Raw genomic sequence first — 15010 nt, forward strand, 5'->3', positions numbered from 1 at the left:
GTTTGAAAAATACAGATAGAAAATGGACAAAAAACTAAAGGAAAATTATTCGATAAATAGATGTGAAACTGAATTTGAATATTTAGTATCTCGGATTATGAAAGATGAAATTGGGCTAAAGGGACTCGTTAGTAGGGTTTATAAGATTATAAATTCTGATGAAAAATTACAAAGAGTGATGAGGACAAATTGGGAAAAGATCTTAATATTGAAATACCAGAGTCAGATTGGAATGTGAATTGGAAGAGTAGAATTATGAGAACTTTATCTATAAGGATTAAAGAGCACAATTATAAAGTTGTTTGGAAATGGTATTTGACTCCAGTAAGATTGTCACAAATGGATAAAAAAATTAGTAAAAAATGTTGGAGATGTGAGATGGAATTGGGGACTTATGAACATATGTGGTATAATTGTGATAAGGTTAAAAAGTTTTGGCAACAATTGGAGAAAATGATATTTGAAATGATGGGGAAAGTAATAACATTGAGAGTGGAAACTATATTATTGTTGGTAATTAAGGAAATAGAATTAACAAAATATGAAAAAGAATTGATTAGAATTATGATTATAATAGGTAGAATTATAATAGCTAGATATTGGAAACTAGATGTGATTTTTAGAATAGAAGAGTGGAATTCTGAAATGTGGAAATTAGCTTTAAATGATAAAATGACATGTGATATTAAAATTAGAAGTGGTGTGTATAAAGAAGATATTTTCTGGAAGACTTGGAAACCATTTGTGGACTTTGCGCTTGGAACATTGGACGCTTCAGTACCTGTACCTCGAGAACGTGGATTTTGGCAATCATGAGGATATATCCGAAGACCCAAATCTTCCTTTTATGTATAGCACAAGGGTGTAATAATGTATTTTTTTTGTTTGTTTGTTGTAAAAAAAGTAATAAAATTTAAAAAAAAAAAAAAAAAAAGATTATACATACTATTATACATTATAATGTTATATATTTGTGAATGTGTGTGTTGTGTGTGAAGTAAGACAGGACTGTAGCTTTCTAGATCAAAGCTAATATATTTTACAGGAAGTCTGCCAGAGGCATTCTTTCTGAAAAATCTTAATAAAAACCTGATTCAGAATTGCTGCTGTCAGATGAACTGGAATCATTGCTGGTGCTTTTAGACGCAGAAGAGTCATTGCTGCTGCTGCTGCTGTTGCTGCTACTGCTTTCACTTAGTCGAGTAGGCCTTCCGTAGATTTTTGATTCAGCCTTTTTTCCAGCTGTAAGACATAGAAAACTTAAACTTAAAGGAGAACTTGGGGGGGAGGGGGACAAAAAGTACAGAGAAGATCAATTGATATGATTAAAGGCCTGGAGACTAAAACATATGAAGAATGGTTGCAGGAATTGGATATGGCTAGTCAAGAGAAAAGAAGGAGTAGGGGTGACATGATAGCAGTCTTCCAGTATTTGAGGGGCTGCCACAAAAAAGAGGGGGGGTCCACTTATTTTCCAAAGTATCAGCGAGCAGGAGAAGAAACAATGGATGGAAACTAATCAAGGAGAGAAGCAACCTGGAACTAAGGAGAAACTTCCTAACAGGGAGGACAATTAACCAGTGGAACAACTTGCCTTCAGAAGTTGTGGATGCTTCATCACTGGAGACTTTTAAGAAAAGGCTGGACAGCTACTTGTCTGAAATGGTATAGGGTCTCCTCCATGAGGAGGGAGTTGGACTAGAAGACCTCCAAGGTCCCATCTAGCTCTATTCTGATTTATTAATAAAGTTGCTGTGTTGGGAATCAGTGAGAAAAGCAACATTTAAGCAAAAATAATTGATAGGGAGTTAACTGGGATTATTAAGCTAATAATGTTTGCCATAGGACAGAACACCAATTCATATGGCACATTCCGTATATTCCTGGATAAAGTGCAAGGAGATTATCAAGATAGCCGTGGATAGCTTAGGCTGGTAAGAAGCCTGTTATTAGAACACAGTAGCCTGCAATTACTGCAGGTTCAAGCCCGGCCCGAGGTTGACTCAGCCTTCCATCCTTTATAAGGTAGGTAAAATGAGGACCCAGATTGTTGGGGGGGCAATAAGTTGACTTTGTAAATATACAAATAGAATGAGACTATTGCCTTATACACTGTAAGCCTCCCTGAGTCTTCGGAAAAGGGCGGGATATAAATGTAAATAAAAAAAAATAAAATAAAAAAAAAGATCCCCACACCATTCTTTCATTAGGGAGGGCTCACTTACATTTTGCATTTTGCTTGACTGAGCAGAGCAGACCGCTGACATTCAGCAACCTCTGAGCTTGTGGCTTCTCTAAAGTAAATTGGTCTTTGGGGTTTTTTGCTAGATACAAAAGGAAGAGGAAGGAAATCAGGAACAACATCCAAGCAATTATCTAGGGGGAAAAAAATCATACAATTTCCCCTCCCTTTTTAGGCATGTTGTATAACACACCATAATTTTTCTTGGGTCTTTTTCTCAAGCAAGTCATTACATAATTCTCCAGTGCCCGTAAAGTTGATGTTTGGAGAGCTTCAAAGTCTATTTCAATTTCTTCAAGATTTGAATGTCTCAGCGATGGCTCCCTTGACTGAATAATATAGACCACTCTGCCAAGCTTCTCCCCTGGGAGTTTATTTATGTCTAGGCTTAATTGCCTCTTTTCATCATAAGTCATTGGCTTGGCAGTATCCTCATCCTCACTCTTGAGTCCTGCAAGTTCTTCTTGCTGCTGGCTTTTCTTGGAATGACTGCAAGAGAAAGAATAAACAGTCATTAACTCTGGGACCAGCAGCTTTCAGTACAAATTCATGCCGACAAGCAGCCTTACAGGTTCAAAGACATTTTTTTCTTCAGTTGCTTCATTTTTCTGCTTTTCTGAATCGTGAGCTTCATTTTTGCTTTTTTGCTTTTGCTTTTTTCCTTCTTAGATTTTTCTTTCTTCTTCAATCTGGGCACGGTTGTTTTAGCCAAAGCTTGCAATTGCTGGTGAACAGCTTTAAGCTAGAGAGAGGAAGAGACAGAGGAATATGAATAAAAACCTGATTTGTTCAAAGTGGCAGTGTCTTCTGAGTGTTCTTGAGAGTGCCCTAATCTGAGCAATTAGTGAAACAACTTCTACTGTACCAAAGGTGCTTTTTCAAAAGTCAACTGGACTTTGTTTTCCTTGAAGACGTTTTGCTTCCCAGCCAATACATTTTTTCATGAACTGAAGAAGTTTCTTGAATGAGAAGCGGGATGTTTTCAAGGTAAACCAAGTTTAGTTGCCTTTTGAAAAAGCATCTTTGGGACAACCATGACCTGGATCAGGGGGTCTCCATCCTTGGCAACTTTAAGACTTGTCGACTTCAACTCCCAACTCTCTGGGAGTTGAAGTCCACAAGTCTTAAAGTTGCCAAGGTTGGAAACCTCTGACCTGGATGCCTGAAAATCTCCATAGAAACTTATACTGTACTATATAAACTATAAGGGGAAACTTATACTGTACTGTATAAACTATATTTAGAATTTACACTACAGGTGATTACATTGCAGTTAATCTTAATTTTAGGTCTACCCATTCAGTGACTAATCAAAGTTCTGACAGAGCTGAATAAGGGATACTTGGGACCGGTCCTAGTAGTTACAATGTCCCCATCAGTGGTGGATTGCTCCTGGTTCGCCCCAGTTCGGGCGAACCGCTAGTGGCGGTGGCGGGAGGCTCTGTCTACCCGCCCAGACGTCATCAAAAATGCATGCACAGAAGTGCTGTGGAGTCGTGAAGCGAGCGCACGTGCCCGCACGCTGCCAATTCCAAACCAGTAGCGCCAGGATTTGAAACCCACTACTGGTCCCCATGGTCATGCTGGATGTGCTAATTTTTCCCCCCTTTTGGGTTTGTTTTTTCAAATGCCTCTAATTTCTCAGATCACTTTTGACAATTTTTTTTTAGTTTTCAAAGTGATTTGTCATGCAGAATAGAGTATTACTACTCGGGAACTCCATGGTTACGCGTTCGTAATTTGGGCACTTGGCAACTGGCTTGCAATTATGTCATAGTGTCCCGTAGTCATGTGATTGTCATTTATGACTTTTTTACTCTTCCCTCTTCTGCTTTCTAGCCTGGTGTGTTAGCCGCAAACCAAATTGTTCCACTTAGGAAGGTGAGTAGGAGTGACATGATAGCAGTCTTCCAGTATTTGAGGGGCTGCCACAAAAAAACTTTATTTTCCAAAGTATCAGCGAGCAGGAGAAGAAACAATGGATGGAAACTAATCAAGGAGAGAAGCAACCTGGAACTAAGGAGAAACTTCCTAACAGGGAGGACAATTAACCAGTGGAACAACTTGCCTTCAGAAGTTGTGGATGCTTCATCACTGGAGACTTTTAAGAAAAGGCTGGACAGCTACTTGTCTGAAATGGTATAGGGTCTCCTCCATGAGGAGGGAGTTGGACTAGAAGACCTCCAAGGTCCCATCTAGCTCTATTCTGATTTATTAATAAAGTTGCTGTGTTGGGAATCAGTGAGAAAAGCAACATTTAAGCAAAAATAATTGATAGGGAGTTAACTGGGATTATTAAGCTAATAATGTTTGCCATAGGACAGAACACCAATTCATATGGCACATTCCGTATATTCCTGGATAAAGTGCAAGGAGATTATCAAGATAGCCGTGGATAGCTTAGGCTGGTAAGAAGCCTGTTATTAGAACACAGTAGCCTGCAATTACTGCAGGTTCAAGCCCGGCCCAAGGTTGACTCAGCCTTCCATCCTTTATAAGGTAGGTAAAATGAGGACCCAGATTGTTGGGGGGGGCAATAAGTTGACTTTGTAAATATACAAATAGAATGAGACTATTGCCTTATACACTGTAAGCCGCCCTGAGTCTTCGGAAAAGGGCGGGATATAAATGTAAATAAAAAAAATAAAATAAAAAAAAAGATCCCCACACCATTCTTTCATTAGGGAGGGCTCACTTACATTTTGCATTTTGCTTGACTGAGCAGAGCAGACCGCTGACATTCAGCAACCTCTGAGCTTGTGGCTTCTCTAAAGTAAATTGGTCTTTGGGGTTTTTTGCTAGATACAAAAGGAAGAGGAAGGAAATCAGGAACAACATCCAAGCAATTATCTAGGGGAGAAAAAATCATACAATTTCCCCTCCCTTTTTAGGCATGTTGTATAACACACCATAATTTTTCTTGGGTCTTTTTCTCAAGCAAGTCATTACATAATTCTCCAGTGCCCGTAAAGTTGATGTTTGGAGAGCTTCAAAGTCTATTTCAATTTCTTCAAGATTTGAATGTCTCAGCGATGGCTCCCTTGACTGAATAATATAGACCACTCTGCCAAGCTTCTCCCCTGGGAGTTTATTTATGTCTAGGCTTAATTGCCTCTTTTCATCATAAGTCATTGGCTTGGCAGTATCCTCATCCTCACTCTTGAGTCCTGCAAGTTCTTCTTGCTGCTGGCTTTTCTTGGAATGACTGCAAGAGAAAGAATAAACAGTCATTAACTCTGGGACCAGCAGCTTTCAGTACAAATTCATGCCGACAAGCAGCCTTACAGGTTCAAAGACATTTTTTTCTTCAGTTGCTTCATTTTTCTGCTTTTCTGAATCGTGAGCTTCATTTTTGCTTTTTTGCTTTTGCTTTTTTCCTTCTTAGATTTTTCTTTCTTCTTCAATCTGGCCACGGTTGTTTTAGCCAAAGCTTGCAATTGCTGGTGAACAGCTTTAAGCTAGAGAGAGGAAGAGACAGAGGAATATGAATAAAACCTGATTTGTTCAAAGTGGCAGTGTCTTCTGAGTGTTCTTGAGAGTGCCCTAATCTGAGCAATTAGTGAAACAACTTCTACTGTACCAAAGGTGCTTTTTCAAAGTCAACTGGACTTTGTTTTCCTTGAAGACGTTTTGCTTCCCAGCCAATACATTTTTTCATGAACTGAAGAAGTTTCTTGAATGAGAAGCGGGATGTTTTCAAGGTAAACCAAGTTTAGTTGCCTTTTGAAAAAGCATCTTTGGGACAACCATGACCTGGATCAGTCTCATCTTGGCACTTTAAGACTTGTCGACTTCAACTCCCAACTCTCTGGGAGTTGAAGTCCACAAGTCTTAAAGTTGCCAAGGTTGGAAACCTCTGACCTGGATGCCTGAAAATCTCCATAGAAACTTATACTGTACTATATAAACTATAAGGGGAAACTTATACTGTACTGTATAAACTATATTTAGAATTTACACTACAGGTGATTACATGGCAGTTAATCTTAATTTCAGGTCTACCCATTCAGTGACTAATCAAAGTTCTGACAGAGCTGAATAAGGGATACTTGGGACCGGTCCTAGTAGTTACAATGTCCCCAACAGTGGTGGATTGCTCCGGGTTCGCCCCAGTTCGGGCGAACCGCTAGTGGCGGTGGCGGGAGGCTCCGTCTACCCGCCCAGATGTCATCAAAAATGCATGCAGAGAAGTGCTGTGGAGTCGTGAAGCAAGCACACGTGCCCGCACGCTGCCAATTCCAAACCAGTAGCGCCAGGATTTGAAACCCACTACTGGTCCCCATGGTCATGCTGGATGTGCTAATTTTTCCCCCCTTTTGGGTTTCTTTTTTTAAATGCCTCTAATTTCTCAGATCACTTTTGACAATTTTTTTTTAGTTTTCAAAGTGATTTGTCATGCAGCATAGAGTATTACTACTCGGGAACCCCATGGTTACGCGTTCGTAATTTGGGCACTTGGCAACTGGCTTGCAATTATGTCATAGTGTCCCGCAGTCATGTGATTGTCATTTATGACTTTTTTACTCTTCCCTCTTCTGCTTTCTAGCCTGGTGTGTTAGCCGCAAACCAAATTGTTCCACTTAGGAAGGTGAGTAAATGGCTACTTGTAAGTAAAAAGCAAAGAGAGAGCACATAAGGTTTGGCAGCTGCCAAAAAAGCCAACACAGTTCTGGACTGCATAAACAGAGGGATAGAATCAAGATCACGTGAAGTGTTAATACCACTTTATAATGCCTTGGTAAGGCCACACTTGGAATATTGCATTCAGTTTTGGTCGCCATGATGTAAAAAAGATGTTGAGATTAGGGGACTGGAGACTAAAACAAATGAAGAACGGTTGCAGGAACTGGGTATGTCTAGTTTAATGAAAAGAAGGACTAGGGGAGACATGATAGCAGTATTCCAATATCTCAGGGGTTGCCACAAAGAAGAGGGAGTCAAACTATTCTCCAAAGCACCTAGGGTAGAACAAGAAGCAATGGGTGGAAACTGATCAAGGAAAGAAGCAACTTAAAACTAAAGAGAAATTTCCTGATTGTCAGAACAATTAATGAGTGGAACAAATTGCCTGCAGAAGTTGTGAATGCTCCAACACTGGAAATTTTTAAGAAGATGTTGGATAACTATTTGTCTGAAGTGGTGTAAGGTTTCCTGCCTGGGCAGGGGGTGGGACTAGAAGGCCTCCAAAGTCCCTTCCAACTCTGTTATTATTATTATTAAGGCTTCCTTTTTCCTTTCTATGTTCCTTCTTATGGCTGCCTGCAACTTAGGTTCAAGTGAAGTTGGCAGAGAGCTGCCAAGGAACTGGTTGGTTTTAGATAGCAATAAGACTCAAAAATTGTAGTTGTAAGTAAGTAAGTAAGTAAGTACGCAAGTAAGTAAAGTAAGTTTTTCTGCATAGCAACTGAGCTTGAACACTATTGCCAAAGGAAGTGTTGAACTATCTTGCTTTTTTAAAGGTTGGCTTGGATAAAGAAAAGACTGAGTAAGCCTTCAGAGATCAAAGTTCCAGCCTTTTGAGTTCACTAGTTATGTCAGGTAATTCATGTACCTGAAGAAAGCTGGGTATCTGTGTGGTTGATCTTTTAAGGAAGCAGTAAAGTAAGCTGTTCTCAGCCTTTGCTTCTGAATGCAGGAATGCAAATCTATGTTGCATTCTTCATATCTCAATAAGACCCAAGACCCAAAGAGACTTGGGTCTTATTGGTTCTTCTAAAGTGGTGAGAGGAATTGCTGGTGGAGCATTGATAGTAAACCTGGTTAAACGGGTTTCAATAGGAAGTAGATAAAAAAAATATGGATGACAATTTTTTCTCCCCTTTGGGTAAAGTTTCTTAAATTTAGGACTAGACGTTGGGGGAGGGAGGAATCAGGATTATTCAAAAGAGCCACAGATTTAAAATGGAATGCTAGCAGGGAAGCTTAAAAAGAATCAGGAGGGTTAGTGGGTATTTTCTTCAAATTATTCCTCTTATTCACTTCTCTAGCCTGTAGTCCAAGAACACTGAGATCCTGTATAGTGTGATCTAAACCTGTCATCCCTTTGCTTCCCCATCCTAGTTTTTCTCTTACATGGGAATGATCAGTAGTAGTATTTGGGAACTATCACGGTTTCTATGAACAAACAGATGGTGTGTGTGTGTGGGAGGGGGAAATATGGCTCTTGTTTAGCTGGAGAGCAACTTCAAGTATTATGAAACATTTATAGATTTTTTTTAAAAGGGAAAAATATAACATCTTGCTCGAGAAAAATACCCAGTGATATTTGCTGCCAAAGAGAAGAGCAGGTATCAAAGCAGGCAGAGATTTGTTTCAATAGCTACAGCATTTTCTATCTTGGCACCTTCCTCCTAATCATGTCTCCTTGCCAGCATGAAAGGTTAGCACAGAACATAATTGTTTACTAATAAATATTTCAGCTGGAATGGGCCCAAGTAAATCATTTTTAAAAACACCCGAATACTCTTTTTGTCTTCCTTTGGTGTGTTGGTGTACAAGGTAAGGTTCTGAAAATAGCAAAGAAAATGACCTTGATGGAGATATAGATGTTACCAAAGCAGTGAGGTGTGAAACAAACCTAAGTCTACAATGATCACCTCTCTAATTCACAGGAGTATAAGAAGGGACTTCCAACTCATTATAAAGGTAAAGGTTCTCCTTGCACATATGTGCTAGTCGTCCCCGACTCTAGGAGTGGTGCTCATCTCCATTTCTAAGCCGAAGAGCCAGTGCTGTCTGATGGCAATTCCGTGGTCATGTGGCTTACATGACTAACTACTGAAGGTCCATGGAACGCTGTTACCTTCCCACCAAGGTGGTCCCTATTTTTCTACTTGTATTTTTACACGCTTTCGAATTGCTAGGTTGGCAGAAGCTGGGACAAGTAACGGGAGCTCACCCCGTTAGGTGGCACTAGGGATTCGAAATGCCAAACTGCTGACCCTTATGATTGACAATCTCAGTGCCTTAGCCACTGAGCTACCATGTCCCCATCCAACTTACTATAGCCACTCTCAATAAAAGTAGTTTTCAGCCTTCCTTCAAGAAGAGGGCCGTGAAAATATTTACAGACCCCTCGCATCCTGGACATAAACTATTTCAACTCCTACCCTCAAAACGACGCTATAGAGCACTGCACACCAGAACAACTAGACACAAGAACAGTTTTTTCCCGAAGGCCATCACTCTGCTAAACAAATAATTCCATCAACACTGTCAAACTATTTACTGAATCTGCACTACTATTAATCTTCTCATAGTTCCCATCACCAATCTCTTTCCATTTATGACTGTATGACTATAACTTGTTGCTGGCAATCCTTATGATTTATATTGATATATTGACCATCAATTGTGTTGTAAATGTTGTACCTTGATGAACGTATCTTTTCTTTTATGTACACTGAGAGCATATGCACCAAGACAAATTCCTTGTGCCAATAAATTCACTTGGCCAATAAAAATTCTATTCTATTCTATTCTATTCTATTCTATTCTATTCTATTCTATTCTATAAGCTGAAATGATTTTCTGCTCTTATATACCTGATTAGGCTGACAGACAGCTATAATTCATGAGGATTAAGTAAGCAAAGCTGTAGTATAATGAGTGAAGCAGCACTCGTTATATCTTGTTGACTTTTAAAAAAAAACATGCTATACATGATTATGCAATAGACTAGTGATCTCATTGTTTACATTGTTCAAAAATTACATAAGAAATGCACAATTTTTTTCTCACAAAGTGGGAATGCAAATATAGAAATGCCTTGTTTTCTATAATAAGACAATGTTAATGTAACCAAAAATCTGGTTAATTTCTTATTTCCTATTAGCTGTGTTCGATAAGGAAGTGATTTCAACACAGTTCTTTTTCCCTTCTTAGACATTTTCTCTCCTCTTATACCACAAATGGTCCCATCCGTTTCACTAACCACCAATGGCAGCAAAATATAGCCATGTGGAACTGCGGGAAGAATTTATAAATGCATATAATTGTGTTAGAACTATTGGATAGAAAATCATATATTAATCCAGGTCTCCAAAAAAAAAAAGAGAGACTTATTAGAATAGAATAGATTAGAATAGAATAGAATAGAATAGAATAGAATAGAATAGAATAGAATAGAATTTTTTATTGGCCAATAAAAAATGTGTGTGTGATTGGACACACAAGGAATTTGTCTTGGTGCATATGCTCTCAGTGTACATAAAAGAAAAGATACGTTCATCAAGGTACAACATTAATCAACCAGCATTAATCAACCATTTAGAACCTGCATGCCCATCAAGCCCACCCCTATAAAAGAACTTCTCTGTGCTCCATTTTCTCTGTAGGTGTTGCAATATTAGCCATATGGATTCCTTTGAGAGATTGCTTATGTGCAAGATCAGCATGCAGAAGTGAACCCTAAGCAGAAGTGAAACTTATGCTCAGAAATGAAACTTATGTGCAGCATGAATAGTGTAACTGTAGAACGCCTTAGACACATGTGGGAGTGATGTCCTTGTAGCCTATGTAGGCTGCCATGCAGCTGTACCACGTGGGCAAAAGCAGAGAACAAAGAGCCACCTCATCACAAGCTTCCTCCCAAAATCATAGGCTCGTAGATGTGCTTGAAGTCACGTACTCATATGTTGATTATATGCTAATATGTAACCTCCCCTGCTTACCTTTTGTAACCACCCATTTTTACCTAAACACAATAAAAGGGGGCTCTGGAATTTGCTCTGGGCTTTTTCATCCCAGACATGCTCTGGGCTCTCACCCCGAGAAGTCCTTGCGTCTGTCGTCATTAGCAGCCTTCATGAGAAGCCCACCAGATAATTCAACATGTAGGCAAATCTCTTTGCTTTTGGGAATGAATAATTCTTTTTTCACAGCTGTCTGGATCTCATTTTTGTGTCACCTTGCGCAACTCTGGCCCGAGCTGAAACCCCCAATTTTTCTTCTGACAGAACTATGTACACAGTCACTTACTTGATCTTGGAGCTCTTCAAGGCGTTTTGCTTGTTCTTTTTCAGAGCTTTCATCAGATGAGATGTTAGAGCTGCTATCACTAGATACAGGAGTGGGGCTCCTTGTGGTGGAATCCAGCACAGGTCTACCGGTAAGTGGTTCATCTGGAATTCTGGCAAACATCATCTCAAAGACATCCTTCACAGAAGAAAAGTAGCTACATTTAAAAACCTCCTCGATGACCAAGGGCTTCTGCAGTCTAGGACTTTTAGCCAGGGATGAAATCCAGCAGGTATTGACAGGTTCTGGAGAACCGGAAGTGGAAATTTTGAGAAGTTTGGAGAACCAGCAAATACCACCTCTGGCTGGCCCCAGAGTGGGGTGGGAATAGAGATTTTGCAATAGCCTTCCCCCAGGAGTGAGAATGGAATGGGGATTTTGCAGTATCCTTCTCCTACCACACCTACAAAGTCACACCCACCAGGCCACACCACATCCACCAAGCCACGCCCACAGAACCGGTAGTAAAAACATTTGGATTTCACCACTGCTTTTAATCCAATGTTGCACTAGCAAATAAGCAAAATTCAGAGACAGCCTCTGACATAAAATAAGGAATGGAGGATATATAGATATGGTATAATTAGCTAGAGAAGAGATATGTATGTTTACTAAGTAGCTTGCCCTTCATCCACAAGCTAACCATTGCAGCCACTCTTGGCTGGAATGGAAGACATTGCATCATAACCAGTATAGAAATTCAATTTAACTGTCAGTTGTGCAGGTTCATATAAACGGAACTCAGAGGATAACTTATTCTTCATTTCAGGCAGCAACACTTCTCCAGCTATGTACTATGTTGCACAACAGCACTTACTGTAATTTCACTGGGATCCTATGAAATGTATTATTTTTTCTTCTTCTTGTTAATAACTCACCTGAAGTTTTCTTGCCATCGACACTATTTCATGATCTGGAGAATGGTATCTATAGTAATTCATAAACATTAGCCTAATATCAGCAGCAAATTCTTGTGTGTCTTTATATTCACAATTATCCAGTTTATTCTGTGAAAAATAGAAGAATTCTTTCAGCCAGGTATCTTATAGCAATATAGAGGTATCAGTGCTCTGAATGAGAAGGTTGAGTAAGCAAAATCACACAAAGTGTCAAGTTTTATGGTCACCAGTGTCAACTTATATGATTCTGTAGCCTCACACTTAAAGATAAAGATAAAAATTCCCCTCGCACATATGTGCTAGTCGTTCTGACTCTAGGGGGCGGTGCTCATCTCCGTTTCAAAGCCGAAGACCCAGCGCTGTCCAAAGACGTCTCCGTGGTCATGTGGCTGGCATGACTAAACGCCAAAGGCGCACGGAACACCTTTGGTGGTCCCTATTTTTCTACTTGCATTTCTTACGTGTTTTCGAACTACTAGGTTGGCAGAAGCTGGGACAAGTAATGGGAGCTCACCCTGTTACGTGGCACTAGGGATTCGAACCGCTGAACTGCCGATCTTTCAATCAACAAGCTCAGCATCTTAGCCACTAAGCCACCGCCTCTCCTTAGCCTCACACTTACAACGTATCTTATGTTCCCAAACATGGAATAGTATATTTAATTTTACTTTCCAAGAGACAATATTTTTCAATATGCTTCCCAATTTGATATTCACACCACTATTGCAGCAACAGCTGGAAACACCTTTGGATTACCTATTCCATATCGTCTTATATCTTGCTTTTCTACTATTTTTTTTTAATTCATCTTTGATCAGACCTTTACTTTCACAGGATCTGTACCAAGCCTTTGGTTTCTGCGCCAGTACTGTACTACCATATTTTGTTTTAGTTTATATAACGACAATGCAATGAATAACAGCATCACCTCTTACATGACAATACTTTGATTCAAACCAGGTTGAGACATTCTTTCAGTCTCACAAATTTTACTGGATGCCAGATACTAAGAAAATGACAGATTGGCGCTAATGCAGAAAAGTGACTGCTATCCGACTATTACCCGACACACTGGTTTTAAAATGACATAATATACAGGTGGTCCTTTACATATGATAGTATTGGAGTCCAGAATTACAACCGTAAGTTGTGCTGTTTGTGATTGTACCCAAGTTTATGAGTGGTGATTTTTTGCAGTGGTGGTTAAATGATGAAGGTATCTTTTCTTTTATGTACACTGAGAGCATATGCACCAAGACAAATTCCTTGTGTGTCCAATCACACTTGGCCAATAAAATTCTATTCTATTCTAAAGTGAATGCGTGGTTGTTAAGCATGCTGGTTTCTGGCAACAAATATAATCATAGCAATGTGACCAAAGGATGCTGCAAATGGCTGTAAATACAGGCTGGCTGCCAAGCAACCAAAATGCGATCACATGACTGCCGGGGTGGGGTGGAGTTGCCACTGGAATTTCGAATCTTGATAGTAAATACCATTTTTGGTTCTGTTATAAGTTTGACTGGTCTCTAAGCAACTGGTTGTAAGTTAAGGACCACCTGTATAGAGCAATCAGTTCCATTTATGATGCCAAAACCCGCTTACTTTAATAGTTCCAAGATCCAGAGGACATTTAATAATATTGAGATATTCTTCAGGGTCAGAGGCAGTGGTCTCTATTGGCTTGTAAAATGGCCAAGCATAGGCAGCATGCTGGCTTGACATCAATTCTATAAGAATTTCATTACAGTATTCCAGTGGTTCTATTAGCTCTATATTTTCTGTGGGTTCAGTTGGCTGCCACGTATCTGACAAGGCTTCTTCGGACGGGAATTCTTCTCTAGTGGAGATCTTGGCTATTTTGGGTTCAAGCAGCACTGGAGAAGATTCGCTGTTTGCGGTGATGGTTGCTGTAGTGGTATCAGCTTTCCTTTTTACACCCTTTTCATTACAGGAACATGGCTTATTAAAGAGACAATTGTACATTTAAAATCTGGTTTACGATCCTTGGAATAAGTCAATCAAAATTTAATTATAATACTGAGGTAGCTTTTTTAAAATCCTCCTCTTCTCCCAGATGCTATAAGAAACTTACTAACATTTTACTTGAAGCCATTCATTATTTTTTGTCAACATAAAATATAAATATATTTTTTTTCAAATATGTTAGAAAATTTTAAAAAAACAAAAAACACTTTTTCAAAATGTTCAGATTTATAGACTGCTCTTTGGCCTAAACACTGTACTCTACCATCGTTTCAGAGAGTGAGAGAGTAAGGAGAAAGAAACAAAATAAGTAAAAAAAATGGATATAACATTTCCTCATTGTATATACTATTTTAATATTTACATTTTTACAGTCTGATCCTACTAGACGTATACTTCTTTTACCTCTAAAAGACCTGCTACTTTGAACAGTGAGTGCTTATCTAAAACTGTCTTCCTCAAGTGATGTCCTCTAGATCAGGCATGTCCAATCCAGTGGTGGGTTCCACTTACCTTCGCTACCAGTTCGCAACTGTGCCCACGCGCGCACTTCTGCACATGTGCAGACTGTGATGACATCTGGGTGGGTGGGCGGAGCCTCCCGCCGCTACCGGTTTGTGGGAACCGGGGCAAACCGGTAGAAACCCACCACTGGCCCAACCCACAGCCTGCAGGCTACATGTGACCCTGGACAGCTAGTAATGTGGCCCCAAAAGATAATAAAATATAAAAAAATAAAAGCTTTTTATTTATATACATTAACTATATTATATATTTTATACACAGCCCAAAATAATTTTTCTTTCCTTAATGAGGCCCAAGGAAGCCAAAAGTTTGGATAACTGCTCTAAATCAGGGGTCTCCA

The 15010-nt window shown here is 39.5% G+C and overlaps 1 protein-coding gene across 1 annotated transcript in view; it reads right to left on the reverse strand.

The window, feature by feature from the left end:
* The window catches only part of BRDT (bromodomain testis associated), a 43642-nt gene that overhangs the window by 16707 nt on the left and 11925 nt on the right, over window positions 1-15010 (reverse strand). The window contains exons 5-11 of the mRNA XM_058176646.1: window positions 13765-14100; window positions 12139-12267; window positions 11222-11398; window positions 2812-2984; window positions 2436-2731; window positions 2226-2324; window positions 1090-1242 (exon numbers count right to left, since the gene is read on the reverse strand). Of these exons, the coding sequence (XP_058032629.1) occupies window positions 1090-1242; window positions 2226-2324; window positions 2436-2731; window positions 2812-2984; window positions 11222-11398; window positions 12139-12267; window positions 13765-14100 (1363 nt within the window). The remainder of the gene's footprint in view (window positions 1-1089; window positions 1243-2225; window positions 2325-2435; window positions 2732-2811; window positions 2985-11221; window positions 11399-12138; window positions 12268-13764; window positions 14101-15010) is intronic.

Source organism: Ahaetulla prasina, chromosome 3 (assembly GCF_028640845.1).
Source record: "Ahaetulla prasina isolate Xishuangbanna chromosome 3, ASM2864084v1, whole genome shotgun sequence".
Taxonomy (NCBI): domain Eukaryota; kingdom Metazoa; phylum Chordata; class Lepidosauria; order Squamata; family Colubridae; genus Ahaetulla; species Ahaetulla prasina.